The following is a 13,014-nucleotide window of genomic DNA, read 5'->3' as shown; positions in this document are numbered from 1 at the left end:
GCAACGTATTTGAAACAAAGAAACTTGATTTTCTTAACATCAGAAACATTACAATTTAAAGCTTAATTAATAATAATCCACTAAAATCATGGTCCTAAGATTACACCATGATCACAAACATGAATAAAAAAATAACCAACACAAAAAACAGGAACAATTTGAAACATTCAACTAAGCAACATTTATGACTCCACATCAACAGTCCTAAACACGTCTTCCAACACTCTTCCTTGCTTTAGAAGCTGCAAACACCAAGTTTTATCCCCAAAAATTCGAACTTGCTAATCGACAGTGGCTTGGTGAAAACATCTGCAACCTGATCTTCTGTTTTGCAATAGACAAGAACAATAACTCTATCTTTCTATACTTGTCTTAAGAAGAATAACTTAATATTAAAGTGCTTAGTTTTCTCGTGAAATACAGGATTTTGAGAGATAGCAATAGCAGCTTGGTTTTCAACAAGAATCTTCATGCTTTCCTCATGCTTCAAGTTAACATCAATTAAAATCTTCCTTAGCTAGAAAACTTGATTAACAGTAGCTATTGTAACAACAAACTCTGCTTCAGTAGTGGATTGAGCTACAATTTCTTGTTTTTTTGAGCTTCATGAGAAAACACCAAAACCAAGTGTGAAACAGAAGCCTGAAGTGCTCTTCATATCATCAATGGAACCTTTCCAATTATTATTTGAGAAACTAACCAACTTGATCTCTTTGCTCCTTGTGAATTTAATGCCAAAATCACATGTGCCTTTCACATATCTTAGCACCCTCTTTGTAGCCTTAAGATTCCATTTGCTTGCACAATGTATAAATCGAAACAAAATACTTACAACATTCAAGATATCAAGTTGAGTTGTTGTGGGATACATCAAGCAACCAATCAAGCTCTTAAAATATGCCTGATCAATCTTCTCTATTCCATCTTCTTTATAGAGCTTTTCCTTTGAGTTCATCAGAGTGCTCATTTTTTTGCATTCTTCGACTTTAAATTTTTTCAAAATCTTTTGGCATATTTCTTTTGATAGATGAAGACTTTATATTCATTATGTTTTATTTCCATTCCAAGAAAGAAGGTCATCAATCCGAGATCTGTCATCTCAAAAAACTCCATCATCTTTTACTTAAACTTCTCTACAATACTTGTGTTGTTTCCTATCATAAGCAAATCATCCATATATAATGAGATGATAAGAATGTTAGCTCCATTGTGCTTGACATATAATGTTGATTCAAATAAGTTTTAGTAAATCCCAAGTTTTGCAAATGTTCATCAATCCCGCTGTACCAAGCTCTTGGAGCTTGCTTCAACTCGTAAAGTGCCTTTTTAAGAAGATAAACCTTGTCTTCTTCTCATTTCTTTACATAGCCTTCTAGTTGCTCTATATAAATCCCCTTCTATAGAAAACCATTCAAGAACACTGACTTGACATCTAATTGGTACACCTTCTAATTCTTTTGCATTGCAACAATGAGTAAGAACCTAATAGTGACGAGTCTAGTGATTGGTGCAAAGGTATCTGAGTAATCCACGCCAAGTATTTGAGCATATCCTTTGACCACGGGTCTAACTTTATACTTGTTGATTGAGCCATCAATATTAAACTTGGTTCTATACACCCACTTGACTTCAATTACCTTTTTGTTTTAGGGTCGATCAACCAACTCCCATGTTTTATTCTTTAAATCATGAACAATGCCTCGTTCATTACAATAATCCAATTTTGATTTGGCTTGACTTCTTCATAATCTGAAGGTTCACACACAATAATATTGCATTTTTGATAAACATCATAAAGTAGTCTTGTGTCTTTGATAGGACTATCATCCACCATTTCATTCTCCCAATCTCTAATGCTTTATTTTGCTGTGTCTAAAATAGGAAACTTAAGATTTGAGTCTTTGAGGTTAGATCCATCTTTTTTGCATCATCCCATTTCCACTCTTCATCTTCCATAAAGTGCATATCCCTGCTTATAATAATTTTTCTAGTTTGTAGTTGGAAAACTTTATAAGCTTTTGCAACTGAGTAGTAACCAATAAAGATGCCTAGAAGTATTCTTTTATCTAGTTTATCTTTCTTGATCTGTGGAGCATGAGTGAAATATAAACATCCAAATATTTTACGAAAATTCAGAGATGGTTTATAACCATACCATGCCTCAAAGTGTGTTTGATCCTTCACTGCTTTTGTAAGAAGCTTGTTTTGTAAAAAAAACTATAATGTTTGCTGCTTTAGCCTAGAATTGCTTTGGTAGATTTTTCTCATGTAGCATAAATCGTGTCATCTCCAATATGAATCTGTTTTGTCTCTCACATACTCCATTTTGTTATGAAGTGTATGAAGCGGTTAATTGATATTGGATGTATGTCTCCTTACAAAAACGATTGAATGCTTTAGAGGTGTATTCTTTGCCATTATCTGATCTAAAAGTTTGAATTCTACCACCACTCTCATTCTCAACTCTAACTTTAAAGTTCCAGAAGATTTAAGCCACCTTTGACTTATGCTTTAAAAAGAAGATCCACCACATGCGAGTGAAATCATCAATGAATACAACATAATAAAGACTACCTTTCAGAGAAAGTGTTCTTTGTGGACTTGTAATGTCGTATGAATTAATTGTAACTTCTTTGGTGCTTTCCATGTTGCCTTGGGAAATGGTTTCTTGCTTTGCCTTCCAAATTGACATGCTTTGCAGTTTGGAATATGATCATTAAGTTCTGGAAGATAATTTGCCATCATCTTGGATTTTATTTGCAGCAGCCCTTAGTGATGATAGTGTTTGAGCCTCTTGTGCCATAATTCAGTGATATTTTCTTTGATTAGGAAAACAATTTGCTCATCTTCTAATAGATTTAGAGCAAAGCTTTTCCCTTTCATTTTTATATTGAAAATATCTTGATCAACTACATCTTTAATCAAGCAACTTTTATCTTCGAACAAAACTTTATAACGCTTTTCAATTAGTTGTCCAACACTTAACAAGTTTTGATCAATTTCAGAGACGGACAACACATCAAAAATGAACTTTGTACCTGAACAGGTTGAAATTGTAACTGTTCCTTTTTTTTTCATAGTTATGTACTTGTCATTTCAGACTTGAACCTTTGATGAGTTTGCATTGCTTAGTTCCCTGAATAGATCCTTGTCATGTGTCATGTGGTTAGTACAACACTGTCAATAAGCCAATTCTCACTTGATTCGATACTAGAGAAACATATAGCGATGAATAGGTGATCTTCCTCCTCTTGATCAGCAGTCTTTGCCTCTTCATCATGTTGTTGATTTTTTTTTTATAGATAGCAACTTTATGCTCCATCTGGTTGCATTTAGTGCACTTAGCATTAGGTTTTCTTAACATCTAAATGAAGGATGACCCTTCTTTCCACAATGTTGGCAAGATGGATAAGATTTCTTATGATTTTCATTTTTTCCTTTTGCATTGGCTGATGCTTTGCTTGCCCCATTTCCTTCAAAAACCTTCTTATTCTTCCTTTTATTTTTGGCCACATTTTGGTGCTTGGCTAGCAAAGCTCCTTTGATTATTGTATCCTCTCTAACCAGTCTTCTTTGTTTTTGTGCTTGTAATGCATTAAGCAATTTTGTTAAGGAAATTTTTGACAGATCCTTGGTATTCTCCAAAGTAGTAATGGTTGCTTCATATCTTTCAGGTACTATGACAAGAAGTTTTTCTACAATTTTTGAGTCAGTAAATTTAGATCTAATAAGCCTCAATTTATTTACAATACTAAGAAGCTTGTCAGATTAATCTTTAATCATCTCAAAGTCCTTCATTCTTTGAAGTTCAAATTCTCTGATCAAGTTTAGGACTTGCATCCCTTTAATTATTTCATCTCCATCAAATTCGTTCTTAAGATAATCCTATATCTCTTTTGCTGACTTCAAAAATATGATACGAGTGAAGATGGTGGATGAAATTGCAACAAACAAGTAAGCCTTTGCCTTTGCCTTTGATTTCTTTGTCCTTTTTTCTTTTTGTGCTTTTATCTATGCCATGGTGGGATTGCTCGGAAGTGTAAGAATTTCATAGTCTTCTTCCACTACTTCCCTAAGATCCAAATCTTTCAATTACGTCTTTATACATACTGCTAAAATCTAGAAGTTGTCTCTATCGAACATTGGTGAAGCAATTACAGAAAAACTGGCTTCTCTTTCCATGACGCATCAAATTCACACACTGATCCTTTAAAAAAAAGGCTTTGATACTAGATGTTGGTAATTTTGAATAAGAAAAGAAAAACAAAGTACTGCTATGGAAATTGAAAGCAACATATTTGAAGCAAAGAAACTTGATTTTCTTGACATTAGAAACATTACAATTTAAAGCTTAATTAATAATAACCCACTAAAATCATGGTCCTAAGATTACGCCATGATCACAAACATGAATAAAAAAATGAACAAACATAAAAAACAAGAACAATTTGAAATATTCAACTAAGCAACAGTTATGACTCCATATCAGCAGTCCTAAACATGTCTTCTAACAATATGCAACCATAGAATGCTTGCAACGAGTGGATCATATAAATTTGCCCGTAAGTATTGAATGAAATAATTTACATTAGAGCAAAAGAAATAGGTTTAATCTTCATAAAGACACAAAACACCCAAAGTAGAAAGAAATCAGCAGTTATCACATTGTTAATAAACATATATGTAGAAAGATGAACTTACACAATCGAGTTTTAGATTTTGATTTTTTACAATGAAGATGATATGTTGTTGTCCCTGCTCTTAAACTACAAGTACTATTAGGTTGAAGACAATTCTTGCACTCAAAGGACCATGTTAGATTGAAACCTAACTGTTGTTTATTACTCATTAGCTCATACTCAAATCTTTGCAAAATGGGAGTAACTGCTTCTAATGAGCAAAACTGATACTGATATTCCACATAATGAATATTAACATGAAAATAAGACTGATTTTCACTCAAGCAAGGAATTACTGTAAAACGTGTATCATTAATCTTTTGAGTGTTATTGTATGCCCTAGGAACCATTCGTGTTGTCAGTTCCAAGGGCATTTTAATCTTATATGTACATTTATGTACATAAGCAAGGGCATTCGTGTTCTCCCTTTCTTTGTTGTGTTTTTGAAGAAAAATGGGTGATTTGGAAGGGTTTTGGAAGATAAATAAGGAAGAAAAAGAAGAGGAAGCACTTTGGGAGCCTTGGTAACCAAAAGATCTCTTCCTTTTCTCTTTACCTATGTTTATATATATTGGATGCATGTTATATGAATATGTTAGTATGTTTTGGTGTTGATTTAAGGTGATTTTAATGATAAAGAAAACAAAACAAAGAGGAGTGAGCCAACTTGTAAATATTGACTTGAAACAAGGTAAGGGGTATCATCTTTGATATGTTGCATGTTTTAGGCTTTTGGTTCCTTGGATCTATATTATAAACGATGATTTTGAAGTTGAGAAATGTTGTTTTCCCATTTGAGGTATCTATGTGTGTGATTTTGTTGATAGCAAAGAGTTGGGATAATATTTACAGTTTTACTACTGATTTCGTCCCATGTTTTGGCTGTCTTATCTGATGAATCATAGATGCTATTATAGCTAGTTGGAAAGCTCTTTGAATTCTCTTTTCAACGATATATAACTTGTATGAATTAGAGACCGTTTGGGCTATTAAATTGTATGAAAAAAAGGTTGCCCTACTAAATGAACAATTCCATGAACAATATTTCATAGTTTTTGGAAAGAAAGAAAAGGAGAAAAAGGAAATGAAGAAAGAAAGAAAGGAAAGAAAGGAGAGAAAAAGAAAAGCAAGAAAAAAAATTTGGGGCTCAAGATTCAAGGGTCGTTCTAAGAGTATGGTCTAATGAGTTATGAATAGATTTAGATGGAAGTAAGATTAATAAGATCTAAGGCACGCATGCATGCTATAAACTATGAGGGGACACTTTACACTACACCACCCGTAATAGAATACTCCACAGTAGGACATGTCTGTAGTAGGACATAGACCCCCAGTAGGGTCCACTTGCAGTAGAGCATGCTCATAGTAAAGCTCAATTCAGATTCAAAAATAGTGTAATGAGAGAAAGGAAGAGAGCTTGAGTTTAAAAAAGTGTCAAATCTCTATAGTCAGCTTCCAAAAAGTATCAAATAGACACCAGATGAGACAAAGTATGACCCAAATAGTAAAGAATGAACTAGATTATCTCCTTGATTTTTTATAGAGGTTATGATGTGAGATTGAGTCCCGAGAGTGAGTTAGAACAGGAAAAGAGATAGTTTACTTAATTCTTTCCCCTTATTGAGTGTTCTTATCTCTCACTTCCTTTTTTTTCATGATTACAGGTACTGGTGATCGAGGTAGCTATGAGGCAGGGTTAGGTCAGCAAAGATAGACCCAAGCTAGGGCTAGTTACCTATGGTTTTTGTTACATACATATGATACTATTGATTTTTGACCTTATTCAGATAGTTGTATCTAGGGGCATGTATATGATTACTCCATGATCTTAGATGTTTCAGATGAGTTTTCATATAAAATATATACATCTTTTGTTCGCTTCCAGATTTTCAGTTTTCTTATAATAATTTATAAACACTTTTAATGATGCGTTAATTTTAAAGTATTTTAATATATATATATATATATATATATATATATATATATATATATATATATATATATATATATATATATATATATATATATATATATATATACACACACACACACACACTCCAGATATTAATTCATAACATTTATCCTTCGGTGGATAGTATTTCTATGGAGGGATGTTACAGTACACATTCCCTATATGGATATGTATTTAAAGAGAGGTGTTACATGTGTAGATAATGATGGTCGAGTCAATGAGTTGGATGGTGCAAAAAAGGTATGATTACGTTGCCTACAAACATGCACCATTCACGAATGACATCCCTTTACAAAATTACGTGTTTATGGGATATATGATAGTATTTCAAGTAACTTTACATATGGATTTTATTATGTATTGTTCATATATCCATTATTTTATAAAATTTTTAACTTGATAACCTTTCTCTTAAATGCAACTATGGATATAGGAAATCCTATATAATATAGAGGATTTCATTGATTGTAATGTTGGAGATAGGGTCCCTCAGATGCTGAAATGGAGGACCGTTGAGTTCCTGAGTAGGGATAGTGTTAGTAAGATTTTGGGCCTCTCTAGTATGTTATTAAAATATATTTTTTTGAGTTAATACAATATTTGTTCTAAATACATTATCTTTACATATTTTAGGAAGTTGTCAATCCTTTTCTAATTCCATCAAGGGAGGAGAAGGAATCCCAGTTGAAGCGATGGAATATACGGGGTACGTTGATGCACCTAATCAGTATGGTAGCCACACTACCTCTCCTCGCCCCCCATACATCCACTGTATCTGGCCCATGTACATAGCTCCTATCTAGTCGTAAGGTCCCCTACAAAATCATGATGGTCTATGTATTCAAAGTGAATAATATTTTGAGTGGATCCAACTATTAGATTAGAGATATTACAAATGGTATTAGAGTTACTTTGCATGTCCTCTTGAGTAATGGTGGGTCAAACCTCAGTGAGAACACTAAGTCTTGTAAGGGAGTTGAATGCGATACCTCTAAGCAAAGCCCATAATTGCAAAACATGAAAGAGATGTTGAGTTTATGTGGTCATCCCACATCACTTGAAGATGTTAAGACAAGTATGGCTAATTAGCTTGTGAGTTTATTACACTGTTAAGACGCGTTTTTAGTTACAAAACCCAAAAATAAAATCATGATAAACTGTGTATCCAAACTAGATAATATTTTGACAATGGTTTAAGCTATTAGACTAGGGATGCTACAAACTCTGTTAAGACAACAATGTTGGAATTGCTTATGACTTTGACTATAATGCGTCACACACAAGGTCAGTTGAATCCATTAAGAGTTTCTTATAATTTTTTACAAAAAATATATAAGAATATGAGAGAATCCTAATAGAGTTTACATTACACATAAGAACACTAATATATAAACACATTATTATTTTGTATGAGTTGTATAATGATTCATTAACAAATACATTCATTACAATAAGGAATATGAGGAGATATTAAAATAATATTGAATTTAATATACTGTTATTTTGGGTGAACTAGGATAAATTACGTTTTTCTTTACTATTTGTATGAACCATGATAAATCATGTTCAAGTAAGATGTGAACCTTATATTGAATATGCAAACTGAGGTAGAAAAAGGAAGTCAAGGTAAACGCTAGGATCTCATAGACGGGTCATGGAAGGAAAATTAAGGAACTTTGGGAACACATACGTGAAGTCCTAATCGCTTGATAGGCTAGCAAGAACTTAAAGTCCAAGAACAAGCTTTCATGACTAAGTCATTAAAGAAACTATTCAGGAGACTAGATTTCATTTTCTAGTGCAACTTTCTTGATAGAAGTTTGTGCAAATTGGAAATATATTTTGGACATTTCTTAATGCTGTTTAGTCCAGCAGCTTGACTCTTCCAAGTCTATTCGACGTGTAGGACATGGTTTACTTTATGATAAGAGTCGGAGAAAATTCAGGATACCAAACTTTGGGAGAGCCGTACCCCATAAGTTGCCCCCCACAGCTTCTTAGCAATTTCCTCATCACCATCTTCTTAATTTCCAAATCAATTAAGCTCTTCTTTTTGGCTCATTTTGTGTTTACCCACATAGGAAGATAAACTTGACTTTGATTTTCAATCGTTAGGTCCTTGTTCTTTCGACATGCATGCAGACATCTCCAATAGAACGTCTTGAGTAAGCTGATTCTTGGACTTCTTTCAAAATTTTAGATAAGAATTCGATGGTGATAATATTTCTGTAGTTTTAGCCTTATATCAATTGAGAAATGTTGTGTATATTTTGAGTATTTATTCATCTAATTGGGTCTTGACTCAATTACAAGGTCTACCAGAAAATATATAGACTTGACAGGCTATTTAGTGGAGTTGCCGTGGAACTTGGATAAATTAATACTACAGATGAAATTTCTAATCAAATTGGTGTATGATATACGAAAAGTCTACAACGATGGCCACTGAATTTGACAACCCAGTACCACCACTGAACTTGCACTCCAGTATTCAGTTTGATTGCATTTAAGTAGCAGTAAATATCTAAAATGTTTAAGAGATTGCCGCCAAAGATTTAAAAAAAAAAAAAAGGAATTAGGGGTGTTTTTGAACTGAACAATGGCCAACCGAAGCTCAACACAAATCCAAAAAGTCTTATTTGAGACATGGATAGGTTGTTGGAGGAACGGCCGGAGAGAAAGAATAAGGGTGGCTAGAGATAACGTGGAAAATGAATCACCATTAAAGAAAATGAACAAGATGGATTTACCATCATTATCAATAAAAAATCACCAAAAAAATGAAAACCCGCATGGAAGATGAATCTACCAACAATTTTATGATAAATTGACAAATTAAGCTAGCTCAACTTGAAGTGCTCGTTTGAGTGGAACACACAAGGACCCAACAAAAATTAATGTAACAAACATAATCAATTATCCCAAACTTAATATGCATTTGGTTTAAGTTGTCAAAAAAAGTCGGTCCTCTCAAATATTTTTTCCATAAAACTATGCTCACTTAAAATTAGAATCAAATTAGATACCAATAATAATGTCTCACTATATAATTAAATGATTTTGATTTAAAGGAAAAGTAACGTTATACGAAGTCAAGAACATTCTCTTGGGCAAAAAGGATCTTAAGGCTTGACCTAACCCTAAACCTAAAAAGTTCAACAAAGATTGAACTTGCACAACCTTCTTTATGATTATCAGCCAAATAAATTGCCTTCGACAACTCTACTTACCTGATACTGATTTAAAATTCTGTTACTTGTACACAAAAAATAAAAATACCTTTTTTCTTTTAATTTGATGTAAATAGTTTTTTCTCTTGAAATTAACCAACAATCTTGCTTGAATTTTAAAAAATTTATGAGATATACCTACGATTAAAATTCTTCTAGCTTTTATTACTAAATTCTGAAAAAATTAGAAAGTGTGTGGAATCAATAAAGTAAATAAATACACACAAAGTCTCAAACAATAAAGAGATTGAGCATATGATTTATTATGGTTTACCCAAAATATAAGATTATATTTAATAAAGTCAATATTATTTCAATATCTTCTCGTTTCTTTTGTTATGATCAGTGAATTTATTATGAATTATTATATCATTTATACAAGATAATAATGTCTTTATATACTAGGATTCTTATCCTTAAGACAAACTTCATAAGCCAAACCATACTAGGAAACCTATTACTAAGAGAAATTATAAAGCGGCTTCTTATGGGTTAAGGCCAAAAAACTTAACAGGTTTAAAGGCATTGCCCTCTGCACATCGTCTGCTCATTAGGGAGTGGGGCTGCACCCAGTGATCAAGCAACAATACATTGTATATGTCAACGTGGTGCCTTAAACCATGAGTTATAATACCACTTGTTTTATTCATTTAAAAAGTGTTATTGAGTCTTTTCTACCCCCAAAAGTTAGTTCAAAGAGTGAAACTTTTCCTCACACATTTTTTAAGTGTTTAAAGTTTGTTTCCCAACTCACTAAAAATGCACAAAGTGATACACTGATAACTAAAAAATAAAACTATAAAACAGATGTGCGTTATTATGTAATTTGATAATTTTGAAATAATGATAAAATAACACTTAATCATATAATGTCACATTATTTGAGTCTCTAATTATGTTACACATAACATTGCTCATAACTAAAAAACAAACCTTACACTAAAAAACAAACCTTACACAATAATCAATCGAAAAATTGATACACTTTGTTTCAATTGGGATATTACAAGAAAAAGAATGCATTTATGCATCCATTTCATCATCTGAAGAAACAAAGGGCTTTGGAGGAATCTCCAAGCTCTGCAAGTCACCTTCAAGCATTTGTAACACAATCGGCATGGAAGGCCTCATTGCTGGATTCCACTGAATGCACCAGAGTCCCACGATTGCAAGCTTCTTTGCAATTTCTCCATCTCCATGTCCCTCAATTTTCAAACACAGCTCGTTTCCTTGGCTCACTCTGTTATATATCCACTCAGGGAAGTAAATTTGGCTTTGATTTTCAATGGAAATATCAATATTCTTTCGGCATCCAACCATCTCTAATAACACCATCCCATAGCTGAAAACATCAGACTTGTAAGAAACCTCGCCAAAGTTCCTGGAGAAGAGCTCTGGAGCAATATAACCAGTAGTTCCTCTGGCAGCTGTCATTGATACAACACTTCGCTCCTTTGAGCATAGCTTGGCCAGCCCAAAATCGGAAATCTTAGGCTGAAAATTATGGTCAAGTAATATATTGTGAGGCTTGATGTCAAAATGAAGAATCCTTTGGTTGCATCCTTGGTGCAAGTATTCTACTCCTCGTGGAATACCAATCGCTATCTCTTGCAACTTCTCCCAACTCAATGGACGTTGAGTTGAATTTTTTATGCTTGAGAATATGAATTTCTCAAGTGATCCATTGGACATAAACTCATAAATAAGAGCACGCCGAGTGCCTTCTGAAAAAAATCCAAGAAGACGAACAATGTTAAAATGGTGAATCCTACCAATTGTAGCAACTTCATTGATAAATTCTTCACCATGTCCTGTTGAATGTTGTAACATTTTAACAGCAACTGGGATTCCATTGGCGAGTTTTCCTCTGAAGACACTTCCGTACCCTCCTTGGCCTAGTCTGTGCTTGAATCTGCCAGTTATTTTCTTCAGGTCCCTGTAAGTATATCTGGTCGGGTTGAGGGTCGTGTAGTCTCGCAGGAACTTCTCTATTTTCAGCTGAGTTTCTTTTTCCTTTTCAGATTTCCTGGATTTGTAACGAACATATATTACCAGTGTAAAGAAGAAAATGCCTCCAAGACTTGTGGCGGTAGACACAATTTTAACTAGATGACCATGATAATCTGTGGGAGCAAAGAAAACTTCATAACTTGGTTGAGCAAATAAGATAAATTACAGTGGTGTACAAGGTTGAATAAAAGTACAATATAAGAGGTTAATAAAAAATAATAAAGTCTAAAATTTTAGAGATTATATTAATATTTTCCTCATGTATAAACCAATAAATTTTCAAATCTAAGGAGGGTTAGTTGACCACCCTCAATCCCCCTTGGGTCTGCCTCTGATCAATTATATTCACATCCCTAATGAATTGAAAAGAAAAAATTCTCAAAAATATGACATGCCTAGTAGTATTTACAGGTAACTGATGGGATTTTACCAAAATTGCAAGGGATTATCTCCTCATAGCTTTTAGGGCACTGATGCCACTTGTTGCGATATCAAAAATGTATTATTGGGTCTATCATACCTCAAAAGTTAACTCAAAAGTTGAAACTTTCCCTCGCAAATATATGCACACACCGAAATTAATTCCTAGACGACTCTCTGAGTCAACTAAACTTCTAAGGAATGTAGAAAACATAATAAAATCATGAAGCAATTCAGAATTACTTTCAGAAAGCTAAAAGGTGACTTACCTTTGTGCTTGATACAGATTGTTGAATTGCTTGTTGGGTTGAACCCACAATATTTCCCTGACTTTTCACAGTTGTAGCATCCGTCAAGGACTTCCCATTCTATGACTATCTTTTCAGTTTGATGGTACAGATACCACAAATCATACGAAATATTAACACTCTTGTAACTGTGGCAAACTGCGGGCATCCTGAAGTCTGTATTCGCATAGATAAAGTCCATTCCATAAACAAAATTTCCCTCATCACTCTTGCAATCATACGGACCCAGAACAGGATCTGCCCATGCAAGCTTCATTTTGCAGATAAAAAAAATAATGGGAGAGTATTTACTATCAAGGAGGGAGAATTTGGAGCTTATGAGGTTAAGAGAGATAAGACTTTGCATTGGGCAAGTGGTGTCATTCATATACATAATGGTAATACGTCTGCCCAGA

At 33.5% G+C, this 13,014-nt stretch overlaps 1 protein-coding gene across 1 annotated transcript; it reads right to left on the bottom strand.

The window, feature by feature from the left end:
- Nucleotides 1-10,820: 10,820 nt before the first annotated feature.
- LOC123217034 (rust resistance kinase Lr10-like) lies at nt 10,821-13,014 on the bottom strand. Its single transcript, XM_044637771.1, has 2 exons — nt 12,581-13,014; nt 10,821-12,004 (listed from the first exon to the last, which is right to left on the bottom strand). Exons 1-2 carry the CDS (start codon nt 12,990-12,992, stop codon nt 10,905-10,907), a joined length of 1,512 nt encoding a protein of 503 aa, XP_044493706.1. The 5' UTR covers nt 12,993-13,014; the 3' UTR covers nt 10,821-10,904.

This window comes from Mangifera indica, chromosome 5, assembly GCF_011075055.1.
Source record: "Mangifera indica cultivar Alphonso chromosome 5, CATAS_Mindica_2.1, whole genome shotgun sequence".
Lineage (NCBI taxonomy): Eukaryota > Viridiplantae > Streptophyta > Magnoliopsida > Sapindales > Anacardiaceae > Mangifera > Mangifera indica.
Note: the sequence above shows the minus strand (reverse complement) of the source record. Positions and strands in the feature narration are given on the sequence as shown.